The sequence below is a fragment of the Prionailurus bengalensis genome, chromosome D4, assembly GCF_016509475.1.
Source record: "Prionailurus bengalensis isolate Pbe53 chromosome D4, Fcat_Pben_1.1_paternal_pri, whole genome shotgun sequence".
NCBI classification, from domain to species: domain Eukaryota; kingdom Metazoa; phylum Chordata; class Mammalia; order Carnivora; family Felidae; genus Prionailurus; species Prionailurus bengalensis.
This window is the reverse complement of record NC_057359.1, coordinates 69,945,093-69,966,130: the sequence shown is the minus strand read 5'-3', so window position 1 is coordinate 69,966,130 and position 21,038 is coordinate 69,945,093. Positions and strand designations below refer to the sequence as shown.

At 38.2% G+C, this 21,038-nt stretch overlaps 1 protein-coding gene across 1 annotated transcript in view; it reads left to right on the top strand.

Annotated features, from left to right (window-relative positions):
• The window catches only part of CTNNAL1 (catenin alpha like 1), a 62,124-nt gene that overhangs the window by 6,620 nt on the left and 34,466 nt on the right, over positions 1–21,038 (top strand). Inside the window, exons 2-3 of the mRNA XM_043567188.1 lie at positions 12,698–12,887; positions 20,001–20,188. Coding sequence (XP_043423123.1) covers positions 12,698–12,887; positions 20,001–20,188 — 378 coding nt within the window. The remainder of the gene's footprint in view (positions 1–12,697; positions 12,888–20,000; positions 20,189–21,038) is intronic.

The following is a 21,038-nucleotide window of genomic DNA, read 5'->3' as shown; positions in this document are numbered from 1 at the left end:
TGTAGAAAGCTAGATGACTTGCCACGTGGTCACATGATACAGCCAGGTTTCAAACCCAGGCAAAGTAAGCCAGAGTTCGTGCTCTTAACTGCTAGGATATACTTCGTTGGCGATTGGTACTTGTTGACACCCTTTGTTAGAAGGTATCAAGCAAGCACTCGTTCTTTCTCGTTCTTTTTTTTATTCCACCCAGAATTCTTCAATATATCAGATCTCTTTCTTCCCCATGGGCTGCCTTTCTGCCCTCTTTTTTCCGGTTCATTCAGGCGTTCTCTCGACTCTGGTATGAGGGCAACTTCAGGTTGTGACTCCCGATTTAAAAATATGCCTCCTGGTTTTGCAGAATAATAGCTGAAATTTTATTTGGCACTGTATTTTACAAGGCACTCTCACCAGCTATCTTTCCTCTGGTCTTTATCATACTCCTGGGTGGACAGAAGCAATATGGTTACTAAAAGTGTAGGCAACTTTCTCCTTCTGTGACCTTGGGTGAATTCTTTACTTCTTCTAAGTTCAGATTCTTTATCTATAAAATGAGGATAATAATAGTATTCACCTCATAGAGATGTAAACATTGAATGAATTAATACATATAAAACACATAGGATAGTGCCTTAGTGTTAAATGTTAGCTACTCTTATTTTTCATATGACAAGGAAATTGAACTTTTATCTCAGTTTTGTAAAACTGTGTGTTTAGGTGTGTAGATATATAAAACAAGACTGAGAAAAATTATGGCAAAATGCTCACAGGGTAGTGTGATTATGGATAATTTTTTTGTTTCTTCAGTCTTTCCTATATTTCTCATTTTTAAAAAACAGTCAACATGTATAACTTTTTTGGGCCTCCTTTTTAAAAAGTTTGAGAATAAGGACATAAATCGACCTTTTAATAAGGAATTTTATAAATTGACTTGGCTTCTGTAAATGTCAGTTTTAAATGCACACCTCTATTTGGATTAAACATTTTCTAGACTGCTTCAAGTAAAAGGAAGGTAGCCACACATAATTTTGCACTGGGTAGGATGCTGGAAATGAAAGCAACATGTGTGTTTCAGAACTGAACAAGAGTTGGCATTTTAGCCTAATTGCAGGTCTTTTCTTTATAATTGAAAATTTAAAACTTTTGGTAATAAACACAACTTAAACTCCTGTCCACTCCAGAGGCTTGTCCAAGTTAGTTGTTTGGAAGAGCCAATGGTGGTTAAGTCCTCTGTTCTTTAGGTGGTACTAAGAATTCCTTAGTGTTTATCAGGTGTGGAATAGGACCAAAGACTCCTAAAGACCACACACACACACACACACACCCACACACACCCATAAAACTAATAAATGAATTCAGTAAAGTTGCAGGATAAAAAATCAACATGCAGAAATCAGTTGTATTTCTATACACTGATAACAAAATATTTGAAAATGAAATAAAACAGTTCCATTTACAGTAGCATCAAATTTAACCAAGGAGGTGAAAGATCTATAGACCGAAAACTCTAGGACTTTGATGAAAGAAATTGAAGGAGACACATAAATGGAAAGATATCCCATGTTCATGGATCTGAAGAATTAATATTATTAAAATGTTCATAACACCTAAAACCATCTATAGGTTCAGTGAAATCCCTGTCATAATTCCAATGGCATTTTTTCCCCACAGAAATAGAAAATTCTAAAATTTGTATGGAAGCACAAAAGACCCCAACTAGCTAAAGCAATCTTGGGAAAGAAGGACAAAGCTAGAGGTATCCCACTTCCTGATTTCAAATTATACTACGAAGCTATAGTAATTAAACTATATGATGCTGACATGAAAACAGATTCATTGTCTAATGGAACAGAATCAAGAGACCAGAAATAAACCCATGCATATATGGTAAATTAGTATTTGACAAGGGAGCCAAGAATACAATGGGGAAAGGATAGTTTCTTCAATAAATGTTGTTGGGTTGGGGTGCCTGAATGGCTCAGTAGGTTAAGCTCCTGACTTTAGCTCAGGTCATTACCTCATGGTTTGCAAGTTCGAGCCCTGTGTTGGGCTCTGTGCCGACAGCCTGGAGCCTGCTTTGGATTCTGTGTCTTATCCTCTCTCTGCCCCTCTCCTGCTCAGGCTGTGTCTCTCTCTCTCTCTCTCTCTCTCTCTCAAAAAATAAACATTAAAAGAATATGTTTTTAAAAATGTGTTGGGAAACTGGATAATTACATCCAAAAGAATGAAATTAGACCCCTTTTTTAACACCACTCACAAAATTAGCTGGATATGGATCAAAGACTTAAATGTAAGACTTGAAACTGTAAAACCCCTAGAAGAAAAGAGAGAAAAATCTCCTTGACTTTGGTCTTGGCAATGATTTTTGGATATGACACTACGAATACAAGTAACAAGAGCAAAAACTAGCAAGTGAGACTATATCAAACTAAAAATCTTCTGCACAGCAAAAGAAACAACCTACCAAATGGGATAAAATATTTGTAAGCCATCTATCTGATAAGGGGTTAGTATCTTTTTTTTTTTATTATGTATAATTTATTGTCAAATTGGTTTCCATACAACACCCAGTGCTCATCCCAACAGGTGCCCTCCTCAATGCCCATGGGGTTAGTATCTTTAATATTAAATAGGGAGGTCATACCACTTCATAGCAAAAAAAAAAAAAAAAAATCTGATTTAAAAATGGGCAGAGGAACTGAACAGTTTTTTAAAGAAGACACACAAATGGCCAACAGATGTATGAAAATATGCTCAACGTCACTAATCATCAAGGAAATGCAGATCAAAACCGCAATGAGATATCACCTGACTTAGATTGGCTATTATCAAAAATACAAGAAAACAAAGTGTTGGTGAAGATGTGGAGAAAAGAGAAGCCTTGTGCATTGTTGATGAGAATGTAAGTTGATACAGCCACTTTGGAAAACAGCATGAAGGTTCCACAAAAAAATTTAAATAGAACTCTCATATGACTCAGCAATCCCACTTTTGGGTATATATCCTAAGGAAATGAAATCAGGATCTTGAAGAGAGATCTGCCCTCCCACATTCATTGCAGTATTATTCACAATAGCAGAGATATGGAAACAATCTCAATGTCCTATTGGTAAATAGATGGAGAAGATGTGGTATAAATTTACAATGGGATATTATTCAGCCATGAGAAAGAAGGAAATCTGGGCATTTGCTACAACATGGGTGGACCTTGAAGGCATTATGCTAAGTGAAATGAAATACATCAGAGAAGGCAAATACCAAATGATCTCACTTACACGAGGAATCTACAGAAGTCAAACCCACAGAAACAGAGTAGAATGATGGTTGTGAGGGCCTGTGTGGTGGGGGAAATGAGGAGATGTTGGCCAAAGGGTGCAAATTTCCAGTTACAAGATGAATAAATTCTGGGGATCTAATGTACAGTATGATGACTATAGTTAACAACTTTGTATTAAATACTTAAAAGTTGTTGAAAGAGTAGACCTTAAGTGTTCTTATCACCACCACCACACACAAAAAATATATGTAAGGTAGTAGATGTTTTAACTAACTCTGTTGTGGAAACATTTGCAGTTTATTGTGGAATCATTTGCAATATATATATGGATCTACTCATCACTTACATGTAAGTTAATCTCAGTAAAACTGGAAGAATAAAATATGCCTTTGAATCAAATTGACTGTGAATCGTGGCTTTACCTCTTAATAGCTGTGAGACCTTAAACAACCATCTTTTAGTGTCAGTTGCCTTATCCGTAAAAAGGGGATAAAGTAGTGCTTACATGCTAAGATTGTGAGGATTAATTTAGATTATTTGTGCCTGCCACGTAGAGATGTTAGTGTAATGCCAATGCGCCCTGTTTCTTCTACTACAAATTAGGGGTCATCTTTGACAACACCAGTCTAATCCATCAAGCAATCCAGTTTACCTGTTTTCTTTCATCTTGACTATTGTCACCTTGTTTCAAGCCAGCATCATCTTTTACCTGGACTATTGCAACAGTTTCCTAACTGGTCTTCCCCCTTCTGATTTTGCCACTTTATCAATCCTCTTTTCCCCGAAGAGAGTGTTCTTTTAAAATAACATACATTCGAAATTGTGTTAGTTACTTACCATTGCAAAATAGACTACCTCAAACTTCATGGTTTAAAACAAACATTTATTATCTTAGATTCTGTGTTTCAGGAATTTGTGAGTGGCTTACCTGCCTGCTTTTATTTATTTTTTTATTATTATTTTTAATATGAAATTTATTGTCAAATTCGTTTCCATACAACAGCCAGTGCTCATCCCAACAGGTGCCCTCCTCAATGCCCATCACCCACTGGTCTCCCTCTCACCCCCCACCAACCCTCAGTTTATTCTCAGTTTTTAAGAGTCTCCTGGGGTGCCTGGGTGGCTCAGTTGGTTAAGTGTCCGACTTCAGCTCAGGTCATGATGTCATAGTCCGTGAGTTTGAGCCCCGTGTCAGGCTCTGTGCTGACAGCTCGGAGCCTGGAGCCTGTGTCTCCCTCTCTCTGCCCCTCCCCTGCTCATGCTCTATCTCTCTCTGTCTCAAAAATAAATAAAAACATTAAAAAAAATTTAAGGGTCTCTTATGGTTTGGCTCCCTCCCTCTCTTTTTTTTTTTCTTCCTCTCCCCCATGGTCTTCTGTTAAGTTTCTCAGGATCCACATAAGAGTGAAAACATATGGTATCTGTCTTTCTCTGTATGACTTATTTCACTTAGCATAACACTCTCCAGTTCCATCCACGTTGCTACAAAACGCCATATTTTATTCTTTCTCATTGCCAAGTAGTATTCCATTGTATATATAAACCACATCTTCTTTATCCATTCATCAGTTGATGGACATGTAGGCTCTTTCCATAATTTGGCTATTGTTGAAAGTGCTGCTATAAACATTGGGGTACAAGTGCCCCTATGCATCAGCACTCCTGTATCCCTTGGGTAAATTCCTAGCAGTACTATTGCTAGGTCATAGGGTAGATCTATTTTTAATTTTTTGAGGCATCTCCACACTGTTTTCCAGGGCGGCTGCACCAGTTTGCATTCCCACCAACAGTGCAAGAGGGTTCCCGTTTCTCCACATCCTCACCAGCATCTGTAGTCTCCTGATTTGTTCATTTTAGCCATTCTGACTGGCGTGAGGTGGTATATTAGTGTGGTTTTGATTTGTATTTCCCTGATGAAGAGTGACGTTGAGCATCTTTTCATGTGCCTGTTGGCCATCTGGATGTCTTCTTTCGAGAAGTGTCTATATATGTTTTCTGCCCATTTCTTCACTGGATTATTTGTTTTTCAGGTGTGGAGTTTGGTGAGTTCTTTATAGATTTTGGATACTAACCCTTTGTCTGATATGTCAATTCTTCAATATTACTTTTCCCATTCCATCGGTTGCCTTTTAGTTTTGTTGTTTCCTTTGCAGTGCAGAAGCTTTTTATCTTCCTGAGGTCCCAATAGTTCTTTTTTGCTTTTAATTCCCTTGCCTTTGGAGATGTGTCAAGTAAGAAATTGCTGCGGCTGAGGTCAGAGAGGTTTTTTCCTGCTTTCTCCTCTAGGGTTTTGATGATTTCCTGTCTCACATTTAGGTCTTCCACCTTTATTTATTTTGAGTTTGTTTTTGTGTATGGTGAAAGAAAGTGGTCTACTTTCATTCTTCTGTCCAGTTGCTGTCCAGTTCTCCCAGCACCATTTGCTAAAGAGACTGTCTTTTTTCCATTGGATATTCTTTCCTGCTTTGTCAAAGATTAGTTAGCCATACTTTTGTGGGTCCAATTCTGGAGTCTCTGTTCTATTCCATTGGTCTGTGTGTCTGTTTTTGTGCCAATACCGTGCTGTCTTGATGATCACAGCTTTGTAGTAGAGGCTAAAGTCTGGGATTGTGATGTCTCCTGCTTTGGTGTTCTTCTTCAATATCACTTTGGCTATTCGGGGTCTTTTGTGGTTCCATACAAATTTTAGGATTGCTTGTTCTAGCTTCGAGAAGAATGCTGGTACTATTTTGATTGGGATTACCTTGAATGTGTAGATAGCTTTGGGTAGTATGGACATTTTAACAATATTTATTCTTCCAATCCATGAGCACGGAATGTTTTTCCATTTCTTTATATCTTCTTCAATTTCCTTCATAAGCTTTCTATAGTTTTCAGCATACAGATCTTTTACATCTTTGGCTAGGTTTATTCCTAGGTATTTTATGCTTCTTGGTGCAGTTGTGAATGGGATCAGTTTCTTTATTTGTCTTTCTGTTGCTTTATTATTAGTGTATAAGAATGCAACTGATTTCTGTACATTGATTTTGTATCCTGCGACTTTGCTGAATTCACCTGTCAGTTCTAGCAGACTTTTGGTGGAGTCTGTTGGGTTTTCCATGTGTAATATCATGTCATCTGCAAAAAGTGAAAGCTTGACTTCATCTTTGCCAATTTTCATGCCTTTGATTTCCTTTTGTTGTCTGATTGCTGATGCTAGAACTTCCAACACTATGTTAAACAACAGTGGTGAGAGTGGACATCCCTGTCATGTTCCTGATCTCAGGGGAAAGCTCTCTGTTTTTCCCCATTGAGGACGATATTAGCTGTGGGCTTTTCATAAATGGCTTTTATGATGTTTAAGTATGTTCCTTCTATCCTGACTTTCTCAAGGGTTTTTATTAAGAAAGAATGCTGAATTTTGTCAAATGCTTTTTCTGCATCTATTGACAGGATAATATGGTTCTTTTCCTTTCTTTTATTAATGTGACGTATCACATTGATTGATTTGCGAATGTTGAACCAGCCCTGCAGCCCAGGAATGAATCCCACTTGATCATGGTGAATAATTCTTTTTATATGCTGTTGATTTTGATTTGCTAGTATCTTATTGAGAATTTTTTTTTGCTGGGTCTCTGTCTGATTTAGGAATCAAAGTAATACTGGCTTCATAGAATGAGTCTGAAAGTTTTCCTTCCCTTTCTATTTTTTGAAACAGCTTGAGAAGGATAGGTATTATCTCTGCTTTAAATGTCTGGTAGAATTCCCCAGGGAAGCCGTCTGGTCCTGGACTCTTATTTGTTGGGAGATTTTTGATAACTGACCCAATTTCTTCCCTGGTTATGGGTCTGTTCAAGTTTTCTACTTCTTCCTGTTTGAGTTTTGGATGTATGTGGGTGCTTAGGAATTTGTCCATTTCTTCCAGGTTGTCCAGTTTGTTGGCATATAATTTTTCATAGTATTCCCTGATAATTGCTTGTATTTCTGAGGGATTGTTGTAATAATTGCATTTTCATTCATGATTTTATCTATTTGGGTCATCTCCCTTTTCTTTTTGAGAAGCCTGGCTAGAGGTTTATCAATTTTGTTTACTTTTTCAAAAAAGACACCTCTTGGTTTCGTTGATCTGCTCTACAGTTTTTTTAAATTCTATATTGTTTATTTCTGCTCTGATCTTTATTATTTCTCTTCTTCTGCTGGGTTTGGGGTGTCTTTGCTGTTCTGCTTCTATTTCCTTTAGGTGTGCTCTTAGATCCTAAGGGGGATTCTGTGAGTGAAATGTTGCAAGGACCTCAAAGTACCAGAGACATCACTACAAGCATGAAACCTACAGATATCACAATGACTCTAAGCCCATATCTTTCAATAATAACACTGAATGTCAGTGGACTAAATGCTCCAACCATAAGACATAGGGTATCAGGATGGATAAAAAAACAAGACCCATCTATTTTCTGTCTACAAGAGACTCATTTTAGACCCAAGGACACTTTCAGATTGAGAGTGAGGGGATGGAGAACAACTATCTGTCATGCTACTGGAAGTCAAAAGAAAGCTGGAGTAGCCATACTTATATCAGACAAACTAGTTTTTAAATTGAAGGCTGTAACAAGAGATGAAGAAGGGCATTATATAATAATTACAGGGTCTATCCATCAGGAAGATTATAAATTATAATTATAACAATTATAAATGTCTATGCACCAAATATGGGAGCCCCCAAATATATAAAACAATCACAAACATAAGCAACCTTATTGATAAGAATGTGGTAATTGCAGGGGACTTTAATACCCCACTTACAGCAATGGATAGATCATCTAGACATAGGATCAATAAAGAAATAAGGGCCCTGAATGATACACTGGATCATTGGATACATTGGATAGATGGATTTGACAAATATATTTAAAACTCTGCATCCCAAAGCAACAGAATATACTTTTGTTCTCGAGTGCCCATAGAACATTCTCCAAGATAGGTCACATACTGGGTCACAAAACAGCCCTTCATAAGTATACAAGAATTGAGATCATACCATGCACACTTTCAGACCACAGTGCTATGAAACTTGAAATCAACCACAGGAAAAAGTCTGGAAAACCTCCAAAAGCATGGAGGTTAAAGAACACCCTACTAAAGAATGAATGGGTCAACCAGGCAGTTAGAGAAGAAATTAAAAAATAAATGGAAACAAATGAAAATGAGAAGACAACAATCCATATGCTTTGGGATGCAGCGAAGGCAGTCCTGAGAGGAAAATACATTGCAATCCAGGCCTATCTCAAGAAACAAGAGAAATCCTGCCTGCTTTTAGATTACTCACATGTCTGTAGGCAGGAGACTTCAGACTCTTGCTAGCTGTTGGTTGGACGCCTCACTCAGTTGTTTGTCATGTTGGACTTTGCATCAGGCTGGTCAGATGTCTTCATGACATGGCAACTGGCCTCCTCTACAGGGAATAATCTCAGAGAGAGAGAGAAAGATTGAAACCAGAATGCCTTTATGACCTCTCTCAAAAGTACCACACTGTCACTTCTGCTTGATTTATTAGTCAGAAGTAATTCACCAAGTTCAGCCCACACTCATGGAGAGGGGATTGAGGCTCTACCTCTTAAAGGCAGGAATAGCAAAGAATTTTTGGACATATTTTAAAATCACTACATTCTACCCTCTGGCCACAGATTGTTTACTTTTCTTCCCATTTCTTCCCCCGCACCCCCAGGCCTCCCCAAAGTCTCATCCCTTTATGGCATAGCTGGAAATTAAAGATTTTGGCATCTAAATCTGATTCAGATGAGACTTCTTATATGCAGAGTTCCTTAGGTGTAGCTCCTTGAGTATAGTTCCATTTGATCTAAAGACCTATGAACTAAAGTGACAAGTTATCTGCTCCCAAGCACACAACTTTTAGTGGTGGGACAGGCAGAGGATAACCACTATGGATATTTTTGTTAAAACAACAACTAAAAACAAAATAAAACAGGAAGTAAGCATAGGATAACAGCCATATTTTTCTGTTTGAAAATGGGGAAACTAGGAGCCACTGGTTCACAGTATTCTGAAACCCACCCAAACACAGGTTAATGGTACCTTGATGAAGACATGAAGCCTGGGAATGTTTCTTCATGGCCATTAGCACTGCTCTGAGTCATCCTCACTCATGAAAGGGAGCCCATATTTATATCTGCGTGGTTTCTCAGCCTGCTCCCTGCCGATGGAAGCTTGGGGATGCAAAAAACTCTTCATTTTGTAGTGATCTATCTCCTTCAGTCCATGTCTCTTGACCTAATTGTACTGATCTGTCTCCTTCAGTCCATGTCTCTTGACCTAATTATCCTCAAAATTTTGTGAGTCTCCTGTGAATCTTATTGGGCTAACTTAATTAGACAAACCATACCCACAAGTCTCTTTATGATAAGCCCTGCTCTAACTTGGGCTTCTGCTGGGACTCCTGAGGGACAATACTCTTAAAGCTTCTCAGAGACCTGTTGTTTAAGTGAATGGATCTCTGGAACATCACCTTGAATCTTCCTGAGATCTTAACATAAAATTTTATAGTCACACTCTCAGCTTCATCTTTAGACCTTGCTTCCTGACAGTGCCCTAGATTTTGTTTTTGCCTGGAAGCCATTCTTAATTTTAGCATCATTTGCCTTTTGGAGAAGCAAGGAATTTTCACATCCAGCAAGTCCTGGCTTCTTTTTATTTAACAGTGTTTCCTTTCGCTTCTGTATCTCTTCTTACATTTTTACATTTTAAGCAAGAAGCTAAGTGGCACCTTCAAAATTTGTCTTGAAATCTCCTTAGCTAGATCACCCAGTTCATTAGGTTTATTCTCTAATTTACACATTCCTGGGGGTGATTTTCTGACACCACATAACAAAGATCTTCTTTTCTCCACTTTTCAATAAGATTTTTTTATGACTTTAAGCTTTTACCCATAGCTTCCTTGAGGAACTTCTGCAAAGTGTATTCAATACTCTCTAGCTTTTACTAACTCCTCAAAGTCCATTCAACTTCCACAGTCTGATGGCAAAGCCACTTCCACATTTTAGGTTTGTTACAGCATTGCCACATTGGAGATACCAAAATATGTATTCATTATCTATTGATACATAACAAATTACCCCAAATTTACTGCCTTAAAACAATAAATAAATATTTATCATCTCAGTTTCTGTGAGTCAAGAATTCTGGGATGGTTTGCCTCATGGTTCTGGATGGTCTTTTGTGAAATTGAAATCCAGATGTTGGCTGGGCCCACCGTAATCTGAAGGCATGACTGAGGCCGGAGAATCTGCTTCCATGTTCATTCTTCTCACTGTTGGCAGGAGGCCTCAGTTTTTCACTATCTTTTGGCCGGAAGCCTCAGTTTCTTCCCATGTGGGTATCTCCATCGAGTTGCGAGAGTGTCCTTCACAATATGGTAGCTGTTTTTGTCCGGCAGTGATTGATCTGAGATTGAGAGGGAGAGAGAGAGGGAGGTGGAAGGTAAAATGTGTTTTATGATCTACTCTCAGAAGTATGCCATTGCTTCCACTTTATTCATTAGAAGTAAGTCACTAAGTTCAGTTCATACTTCAGGGGAGAGAAATGAGTCTCTGCCTCTTGAAAGGAGAAATATCAAAGAATTTGTGGACACATTTAAAAATCACTGCAGAGATCATAGCACTTTCTTGTTTAGAAACCCTTCAGTGGCTGCCAGTCATATTTAGAATAAAATACATAGCCTTTCATGGCTGGTCCCTGCCCACCTGCTGGATATTGGTTTTCTACTTGCCTTCTTGTCACTGTTCTTTAACTACTTCTAGCCTTACCTCATTCTTTGAACAAGATGGGCTTCCCTTCTCCTTCCCTCTCGCTCTCTCTCTCCTCCCCCTTCTTCACCTCCCTCTCCCTCTCCCTTTCTCTCTCTCTCTCCCTTTCTCTCTCCCCCCTCCAACATTTATTTCTTCTCCCTAGAATGCTTTGTCCCCTGATGTTTGCCAACTTGACTACTTTATATCATTTAGATCTTAGTTTAAATATCACTTCCTCATAGAAGGAGGATCAACTAATCTGAGATAGCTACAAAAATACTTCTATCGTATTATACTATTTTAATATTTTGTATAGTATTTGCATTATTTTTGTTTGTTTGTTTACCTTTTTGATTATCATCTGTCCTCCCTCCCACTTGAATGTAAGCTCCATGAGAGTTTGGGTCTTTTCTTTGATTTACATTGCTTTTTCATCATTGCCTAAAATTTTATTTGGTATATGGTAGATGTGCAACAAATATATTTTATATGATTTTATAAATTACGTATAAATTTATTTTATATATTTTGTTATTCTGATAGACTGTAAACTGAACAAGGGCAGGATTGTGTTAGTCTTGTTCACTGATGCATTCTTAGGACCTGGCATCTAGGAAACATTCAAAATTTGAAAAATAATATAGGTGAGGAAATTTGGAGAGATTAAGTAAATTTCCCAAGGTCATTTAGCTAGTAGTGGCAGAGCCAAGGCTCAAACCCAGGCCTTCCTGATTCTAAACTATTAGTACCATAACCTGTAAAGTTTCTCAAAGAGCCATTCCTCTTCTCTTAGTTCTGTATTCTGGTATTTGCTAATGCACTTACATAAATCATTTCACAGTTATATTTAGTGGACACGTACTATTTAAGATCCATAGTTTTCATGTAACATTCTTTAAATATTTTGATATGTCGGTATAGTTCACGTACTAGTTTTCTAGGACATTTTGAGGATTTATATTTGTTTCAACAAGCTTAACTTGTCACCTTCTATATTTTACTTCAGGGCCTGGAATCAGGTATTAAAACTCTTGGTATGTAATGTACTTTGGGTCTACAACAACACTTAGAGAAGTATAAAACATAGATTACAGTGGTCATTCTAAAATGTCTGGCTAATTCAGTAAGCATGTATGGCATGCATACCATTTTGTACAACCTATACACTGCTAGGCAGTGGAATGGAATGTCGTCTCTACTCTCGCAGCAGCTCGAGCCATAGTCGAGGAAATTAGATCTCTACTGTGCCGTAAGCACTAAGAAGTGCTTTGGTTTTTTGTGAGGTGTTTGTTTTGTTTTGTTTTGTTTTGTTTTTGAGTGTAATGAGCCTCTCTTTCCTACTTTTCTTCTGTCGTTAAGATTTGTTGGAATACCTGGAGGGCTTCTGGAACTATATGTCCCAGATAACCATCATCAGGTAAACTTGGGATTGTTATTAATAGAAACATTGTCTTGAGGAGGGATGCAGGATGCTTTACTGGTTGTCTCTGGGTTGAAGCATTAAAGCCGTCAATTTAGTCTACTAGGCCAAAGACTGTTGCCGTATGCCAGGCTTAATCCAGTATTCTGGGCTTAATTTTCTTGGCCTTTGTGATATAGTTTTAAAAGATATTGAGATAAATTTTAAGCAAATGCTTTTATCTTCTTCTGTTTTTAGATCACCACGCTTATTAATCATAAAGATAATACCAAAAAGTCTGATAAAACTCTGCAAGCAATTCAGCGTGTAGGACAAGCCGTCAACTTGGCAGTTGGAAGATTTGTTAAAGTAGGGGAAGCTATAGCCAATGAAAACTGGGACTTGAAAGAAGAAATAACTATTGCCTGTATTGAAGCTAAACAAGCAGGTATGTGATATTGATATTAAAGCTTTTTTTATACCAATTTTATTGCTTTGGATACCATGACAGATTATTGTCTTATTTTGAGCAAAAATATGTTCTTTGCTTTAGCCCTGTGATTATAGATTCCTATAGATTCTGGATTAGCTTCCAGAAATATGGAACTTCTCTTGGCTCAAGTCCTAAATCTGACACGCTGAATTCTTTCACTGGGTAGGGAGATGGTCTTCCATTCTTGCCATTAGCCATTGAAATGCCAGAGATACAGAGGAATGTGGGGCATAGTCTCTGTCCTCAAGGAGCAAATTAGCATGCTCAGGGTTATAAGTTTGAGCCCCATGTTGGGTGTAGAGATCACTGAAAAATAAAATCTTCAAAAAAAAAAAATTAGTGTATTCCTATACTCTATAGCAGACAAATCATAGTGACTACAAATTTTATGAAGTCCCACAGTTCTCTATAGCTGGTGGCACAGAAGCCTGAGAGAACCTGGGGTATTTTGATGGATACAAGTAGTTCAGCGTTGTTGAAGTATAATTTTTCCATTTTTTTCTTTCAATAAATATTTAGTGAGTGCTGGCTATATGCCAGGCTTTCTTTTAGGCCATTGTGAAATAGCTGTGTGTACATCAGTCAAATGTCTACCCTCATGGAGCTTGCATTCTAGTGAGGGAGACCAGAAACAAATGAATAGATATATAATTATTATTCATGAAAAAATAAAGCAGAGTAAGGATTAGGAGACCAGAGGAGGTATGTTTTACAGAGGACAGCTTTTCTCAACTTTGATACTGTTGACATTTGGGGCCAGATAATTATTTGTTGATAATTCTTTGTTGGTGGTGGGGGCTGTCCTGTGCATTATAAAGTATTTACCAGAATCCCTAGCTTCTACCTATTAGAAGCCAGTAGATTCCCTCTTCTCCCACTGTGACACCAAATCTTGTAACATTCCAGACCTTGTCAAATGTCCTTTTTGGGGTCTAAATGGCCCCCAGTTGAGAACTACTAAGGTAGAGAGTCAGGAAATCCTCTAAAGAAGTAACATTGTTGCAGAGACTGAAAAATGAGGGCCACAGCTACATGAATGAATGAATATCTGAAAGAATGGTATTTCTGGAAAGGAGAAGAGTGAGAATAGTTATGTCCTTATAGGCAGAGATAGGAACTTTGGACTGTGTTCTAAGTATAATAGGAAGCCTAATGGAAGGTTTCATACAGGGTGGTGGCATAATCTCATATTTTAAAAAGGTCACTGGTGGGGTGCCTGGGTGGCTCAGTCGGTTGAGCATCCGATTTCGGCCCAGGTCGTGATCTCACAGCTTGTGAGTTCAAGCCCTGCATCAGGCTCTGTGCTGACACCTCAGAGCCTGGAGCCTGTTCCAAATTCTGTGTCTCCCTCTCTCTCTGTCCCTCCGTCTGTCTGTCTGTCTCTCTCTCTCTTCTCTCTCTTTCTCTCTCTCAAAAATAAATACACATTTATTTTATTTTTTTAGTGTTTATTTTTGAGAGATAACACCAAGGTTTGGATAACTCTAAGGTTTGGAGTATGAACAGCTAGGGAAATGGTGGTGCTATTTACTGTGGGAGGAGCAGGTATATTTAGAGGGTCATCTGGGTGAGATAAGGCCAAGTAAATATGGAGGGGCCAACCAGGTCATATATGGTCCTGTGTGTTCTATGAATGACTTCAGGTATTAACTCTGTAGATGACAGACTGAGGAAATTTCAGCCAGATGAGAGACATAGTTTGTCTTTCTGGTAGCATGCAGGAAATGAACAAAGAGGGTTGATTTAGAGAGTTCAGACACAAGGAGGGAAATTACTATGGAAGCTTCTACAGTAAACCATGCTGAGCCAAGGCAATGTCTTAGAGATAATAAAGAGCAGGGAGGGCGTGCAAAATATTAAGGTGGTTAAGTAGCTAGAACTTTGGTATTAGCTAAAAGAAAGGGAGGATTCTGAGTTCACTCTTGAATTTCTAGCCATTCACTGTGATAGTGAATAAACTTTAAGTGGGGAAGGAGGGATGGCCTCATTGCATTTATAACTTGTATTTTACCTACATTTTAAAGAGGATTTGAAATAGCTTACAATAAAAGATATATGTTTAATAAACCCGTTATAATAGGAGATGAAAATAAATATTCTGGAAAGTTTGGCCAACGCTGTTACTTTAATTAAGCATGAAATTTATCTTTGAAAATCCTGAAAGGCAAGACAAAAATGTGGAAAAGAAAGGGTTATATAATTCTCATTGTTTGTTGAAAGGAAACAGACCAGCTCGTCAAGAGGAGAGCAACTTTTTTCCTGGCACTAAATTATTGTGTGGGCACTTATACAACAGACCTTACATAAGGCAGTGGACAATTCAACAGAAAATGTAGAGATGGTCTACATATTACTGTTTTTTTTATAGCAACCCTTAATTAGGTTTTTGAATAGGTTTTGAATAGAGTTTTTTTAATGAAAGGGCAAGCTGAGTCCTACTCACCTTATGGGCTTTGTAGGATGTCACTGTGCTCAGTGTATGGTGAGAAAAGAGGACATGGTCCACCGACCCGCACTCCTGTAGACTGTGGCTCTCTGTGAGTAACTCTAAGCCCAGGCGGCTCCATACAGGAATCTTTCAGAAGCCATCTGTTGTCATGGGCTCTGCCTGTTGTCTCTTTTCATTTGGAAGTTGCCTTTCCCCTCTTGAGAACTACCTCTTATGTCACTCTGGTAAGAGAATGAGAATGGCGCCTCCTGGAGTTGTATATATGGAAGCCCTAATTTCTCTTAACATGCACAAATTTAAGACTTAACTTGAATCACTCCTGAAATGTTTCTGGTCCACTCAGCCCATAGTAATCAATTTCTCTTCTGAACAATTTAATATTTATTTGAGGGGAATAATGTAAAGTAGTGATAAAGAACTAGGACTTTGGAGTCAGACTGCCTGGATTTTAGTCCCAGCTTTTCACTTGATACCAGTGTGATATTGAGCAAGCTATTAAACTTTTTTAAACCTCAGTTTTCTCACCAATAAAATAGGGGTGATGTTAGTGTTTACAGAAGTGTTTTGATATAATGCATGTATGCATTTGGCTCATAGAAAGTACTCGATAAGTATTAGTTGTTATACTTATTACTGTTTTTCTTTTTTCTTTCTTCTGTTGAGTTCTTTTTTTTTTCTTAAGATTTTTTTTTTTTTTTTTTAAAGTAATCTCTACACCCAACATGGGGCTTGAACTTATGACCTGCAGGATTAAGAGTCGCATGCTCCACTGACTGAGCCAGCCAGGGGCCCCTCCTCTGTTGAGTTCTTACACTGTGTTTTTACCTTTTTTTTAAATTGAGGTATAATTGACATATAAAGTTAAGTTTGTTTTGATGTACAGCATAGTGACTCAATATTTGTACATACAGTTGGCTTTAGACAACGCAGGGATTAGGGGTACTGACCCCCTGTGCAGTTGGAAATTGATGTATAACTTTGACTCCCCAAAAATGTAACTGATAGCTTACTGTTGACCATAAGCCTTACCGATAACATAAACAGTTGGTTAACACATATTTTGCGTGTTATTACTGTATTCTTACAATAAAGGAAGCTAGAGAAAAAAAAATATTAAGAAAGTCATAAGGAAGAGAATATACATTTGTAATACTATACTGTTTTTACTGAAAAAAAAATCTGCATGTAAATGGACCCACAGCATTCAAACCCATGTTGTTTAAGGGTCAACTACATTGTAAAATACTCACACAGTAAGTCTAGTTAATATCTGTCATCAGATATAGTTAAAAAAAATTTGTGATGAGAACTTTTAAGATTTAGTGTCTTAAAAATAAGCAATATTTTCAAAAATACGCAATACAGTATTAACTATAGCTGCCACGCTGTGTATCACATCCCATAACTTATTTATTTGGTAACTAGAAGTTTATAATTTTAGACTCCACCCAATTTGTGCCCCTCCTCCAATATTTTTACCTGTCTACTTAGGTTTTATATTTTATATGGGAGCTCAAGAAATATTTGTATTTAACCGACTTTGGATTTTCACATTAAGACACAACAGTAATTACATATACAAGTTAAAAATGGCAACCACGAAGCTAAAAGGACAGCTCTGTGACTTTTTCAGAAAGCTAATTTCTGAACAGTCTACACTTTGAATAGCTTTATAATGTTAAGAAAGAATTTGACCATGTTGGTGGAGCTAACCAAATGTTACCATCCCACGTAGTTAGGAGTTTAATGCCTGGGTTTAGTCAGAAAAAGGAAAAGTTATGTAATACCATATGTGCAGGCTCATATGTAGTATCTTTGAGGATTGAGAGCTGTAGGAAAAAGTAACATTTTCCAGAGGTAGAGAGGAAACATTTTTATCCTCTAAATTATTGCAAACTGATACTAATCCTCTTGCCCCTTTTTGTGTACATAAAAATTTAATTCTAACCTTTCTATTCCTCTGTATATTTTGCTATGTAAACTGTATTAGTAACCTATTGTGTAACAAATTAACCCAAACCTAGCAACTTAAAACCACATTTATTACCTCACATAGTTTCTGAAGGTCAGAAGTCAGAGAGTGGCTTAGCCAGCTGGGTCTGGGTCACTGTCTCTCATGAGGTTGTACTCAAGGTGTCTGTTGGGCCTGTAGCTATCTGAAAGCTTGACTGGACAGCAGGATCTATTGCTTTCCTCTTTTGATTTTTGGCAGGCTTTACTTCTTTGTTGGCTTTGGCCAGAGGCCTCAGTTTCACCTTATCTATGCCTCTTTGTAGGAATGGCTACTTACAACATGGTAGTTGGCTTCCCTCAGACAGAGAGAGTGAGTGAGAGCAACCAAGATGGCTACCTTAGTGTCTTTAAAAACCTAATTTTGGAGGTGACAAACCATCACTTCTACCCTACCAACCCTGGTGTGATGTGGGAGGAAACCACACAAAGATGTAGATTCCAGGAGGTGGGGAACTTTGGGAGCCATCTTGGAGGCTGGCTACCACAGACTTCCTCTTATTAGTAGAGTTCCAGCTGTTGTCATGATATGTAACCAATACATATCTAGTGGCTTATCCTTTGGGTTTTCCTGTGTTGTTTCAGATTCCTGTTGTCTGAAAGTAAATTTATCATACCCCTTTCTGTGACCTTCTTTCTGATTAAAAAAAAAATGATTTAGGTTCACAAACTTGAAGCCTTTTTTTTTTTTTTTTTTTTTTTCATTTCTCCTTTTCTTACCACTGTTCAGGTACGAATTTTATATTTTCTTTCCTTGGTATCTCTCAAATCATCTTTTTTATGTTCCCATGGCTGCCATCCTTGCAAGATCCTTACTACTTCATACCCACCGATGACATAGCTGCCTCATTAGTACCCTGACTTTGAGTCTCTCCTTTCTAGTCCAGGCGCTTTCACCAGACTCATCGTAAATCTTGATTTCATTCTGTCACACCCTATGACCTGTCCGTGAAAGTTCAGGTACTCTTATTCAGTATCATTAACCTATGGGCAGATACTTTATTGGATGCATATAATGATATTGACAAGGGGACTTTTGTGAGAAAATCAATCTATTACGTACTGAGGTTTACTTAGGATGTAAAAAATTATCTTGAACATTGCAAGATGATGGAAAGTTTATTTTTTTTAAATTGTTAGGTTAAACTGTAAAGTTTGGAAGAAATTATAGCCTGGTTTCATTTTTAAGGAGAACATATATTTGTATTGTTTTATTGATGCATAATTACTATTACAGAAATCAAAGCATTTTGATGGCAACATTTTGATAGTGAAGAAGAGACTTTTTCTAGAAGGTTGGAAGTTTATTTGGTACAATGGGCATGGTATGCTAGGCATCGTAAGAAGTATAAATTCAAACAGCAGGTCTCAGGGTCAGCCTGTGGTTTGAGTTCTCAGGATAGATGCTTTCATTGTTTTCCCATGCAGAGCCCAGGTGCCCAACAGATAAACTAGATTGTTATTTCCCTTTGCCAGTGGATCATTTTTCTACGCCCCCTTTTCACTGAAGATGCCTCCCAAGGGGCACAAAGCTTTGTCTTTTTTCCGTGGGTGTTCATAAAAACCCTAGCCCCTTCAGGGTATGGAGATGTGCAGTGACCCCTACCCCTTACCCCAGTACACCTCTGTCCCCTCACCCCTGGCCAAAGCCATGGCAGCTGCTTACTGCTCTGCTTTGGGTTCTCCTTTTTTTTAACTTTTTTAAAACTTTTTTTTAATGTTTACTTATTTTTGAGAGAGAGAGACAGAGACAGAGTGTGAGCCGGGAAGGGACAGAGAAGGAGACACAGAATCTGAAGCAGGCTCCGGGCTCAGCTGTCAGCACAAAACTCAATGTGGGCTCGAACTCACAAACTGTGAGATCGAGCTGAGCTGAAGTCAGACACTCAACTGACTGAGCCACCCAGGCACCCCTTAACTTTTTTTTTTTAATGTTTATTCATTTTTGAGAAAGCAAGAGAGAGAGAGAGAGAGAGAGAGAGAGAGAGAGAGAGAGAGAGAATATGAATGGGGTAGGGGCAGAGAGAGAGGGAGACACAGAATCCGAAGCAGGCTCCAGGTTCCGAGCTGTCAGCACAGAGCGCCCCCCTTCTTATTTTGTTTTTTTAATGTTTATTTATTTTTGAGAGAGAAAACACGTGAGCAGGGGAGGGGCAGAGAGAGAGGAGACAAAGAATCCAAAGCAGGCTTTAGGCTCCAAGCTGTCAGCACAGAGCCTGATGCAGGGCTCGAACCCACGAACCAGGAGATCACGACCTCAGCCATGGTCAGACGCTTAACCGACTGAGCTACCCAGGCGCCCCAGAGCAGGAGGCTTTTTAGATCATGTAGTTGGCTATACCACTGGAAACAAAAGTTAATACATTTTTCAAACTTGGTGAAGGCAACAAATTTTTCAAAGTTCTCAAAGTTAATTATTTTGTTATTCAGGAGCCTCATATGATAATCCTTGTGTTCATCAAAGAGTAGCTATTTCTTCTTCTTGAAATTAAACTCCAAAGCCAATGTCTAACTGTTGAGCATGATCTCTCTTCAAGAGTAAAGTCTAGATTTTAATTTAAGTGCATCTTATTCCCAATTTAACTTTTCACCCTTGCCTTTCTTGTTAGGAGAAACAATTGCAGCACTTACAGATATAAGCAGCTTGAATCACCCAGAATCTGATGGCCAGATCACAATTTTTACGGATAAAACAGGCGTTATAAAGGCTGCAAGATTACTTCTTTCTTCAGTGACAAAAGTGTTGTTGCTGGCAGACCGAGTAGTCATTAAGCAGATAATAACATCAAGAAATAAGGTACTTGTCTTTCTTGTGTTTCTATACTTGTGACTTTCAGGGTTGTTCAAAAAGTATCTTTTAGGTTAATTACAGGTAATTTGGCAATGCTTGTCAGTTTTAATGTTTATAACTCCACTTGTCTATAGCTTAAAAGTGGTATTTCTTCTGTACCTATAAGTCCTAAACAATGTGTGTTCTGGGTCTAAACTTTTAGATGCAAATAATATTTCTTCTCAGAAAACCATTATCTACTTGTTTAAGCTTATTCGTTAAAGCTTTTCATGTGTACAAATTCAGGAAGAAAACCCAAGCACCATGACAACATATGTAGTGGAAACGTAGTTGATAAAAATACCAAATTCCTCAGTATCTTTTTTTTCAGAGTCAGAGGATAATAATTTATGAGCTTAAGAAAAAAAATTCAGTCATCTGAAACCACAATTATCCAAATTTCTACAAAATTTCTACATGCAGTATCCCTAGAGACAATGGATAATCATAAGGCTTACAGAATAAATTTAAACTCTCCCAGACTAGAACTTTTCCAGTCTCTTCAGCTAATGGTTGTGCTCCTCCATCATCTGGGAGGCTAGGGCATGTACAGTCACTTCTTTCCCTGGATGATTCCCTAGGCAAGGAGGAGGGGAGTCTGCCACGGAAGAGGTTGTCTTAGTCAAGTTTGAGGACAAAACTACCAGAGGAGTGTTGAGTGAATCAGAGTGTGAGTTCCCAAAGAAAAAGAATTTGGAGAGGTAGACCGGGCAGTGCCAGAGGGACAAGAGAAAACCTTCCTGTCTGTGAAAGATAAGAGTGTCCACGCAGTGGCGGCCATCGGCCTTATCTGTCCTAGGCGCCTGCACTTCCTGAG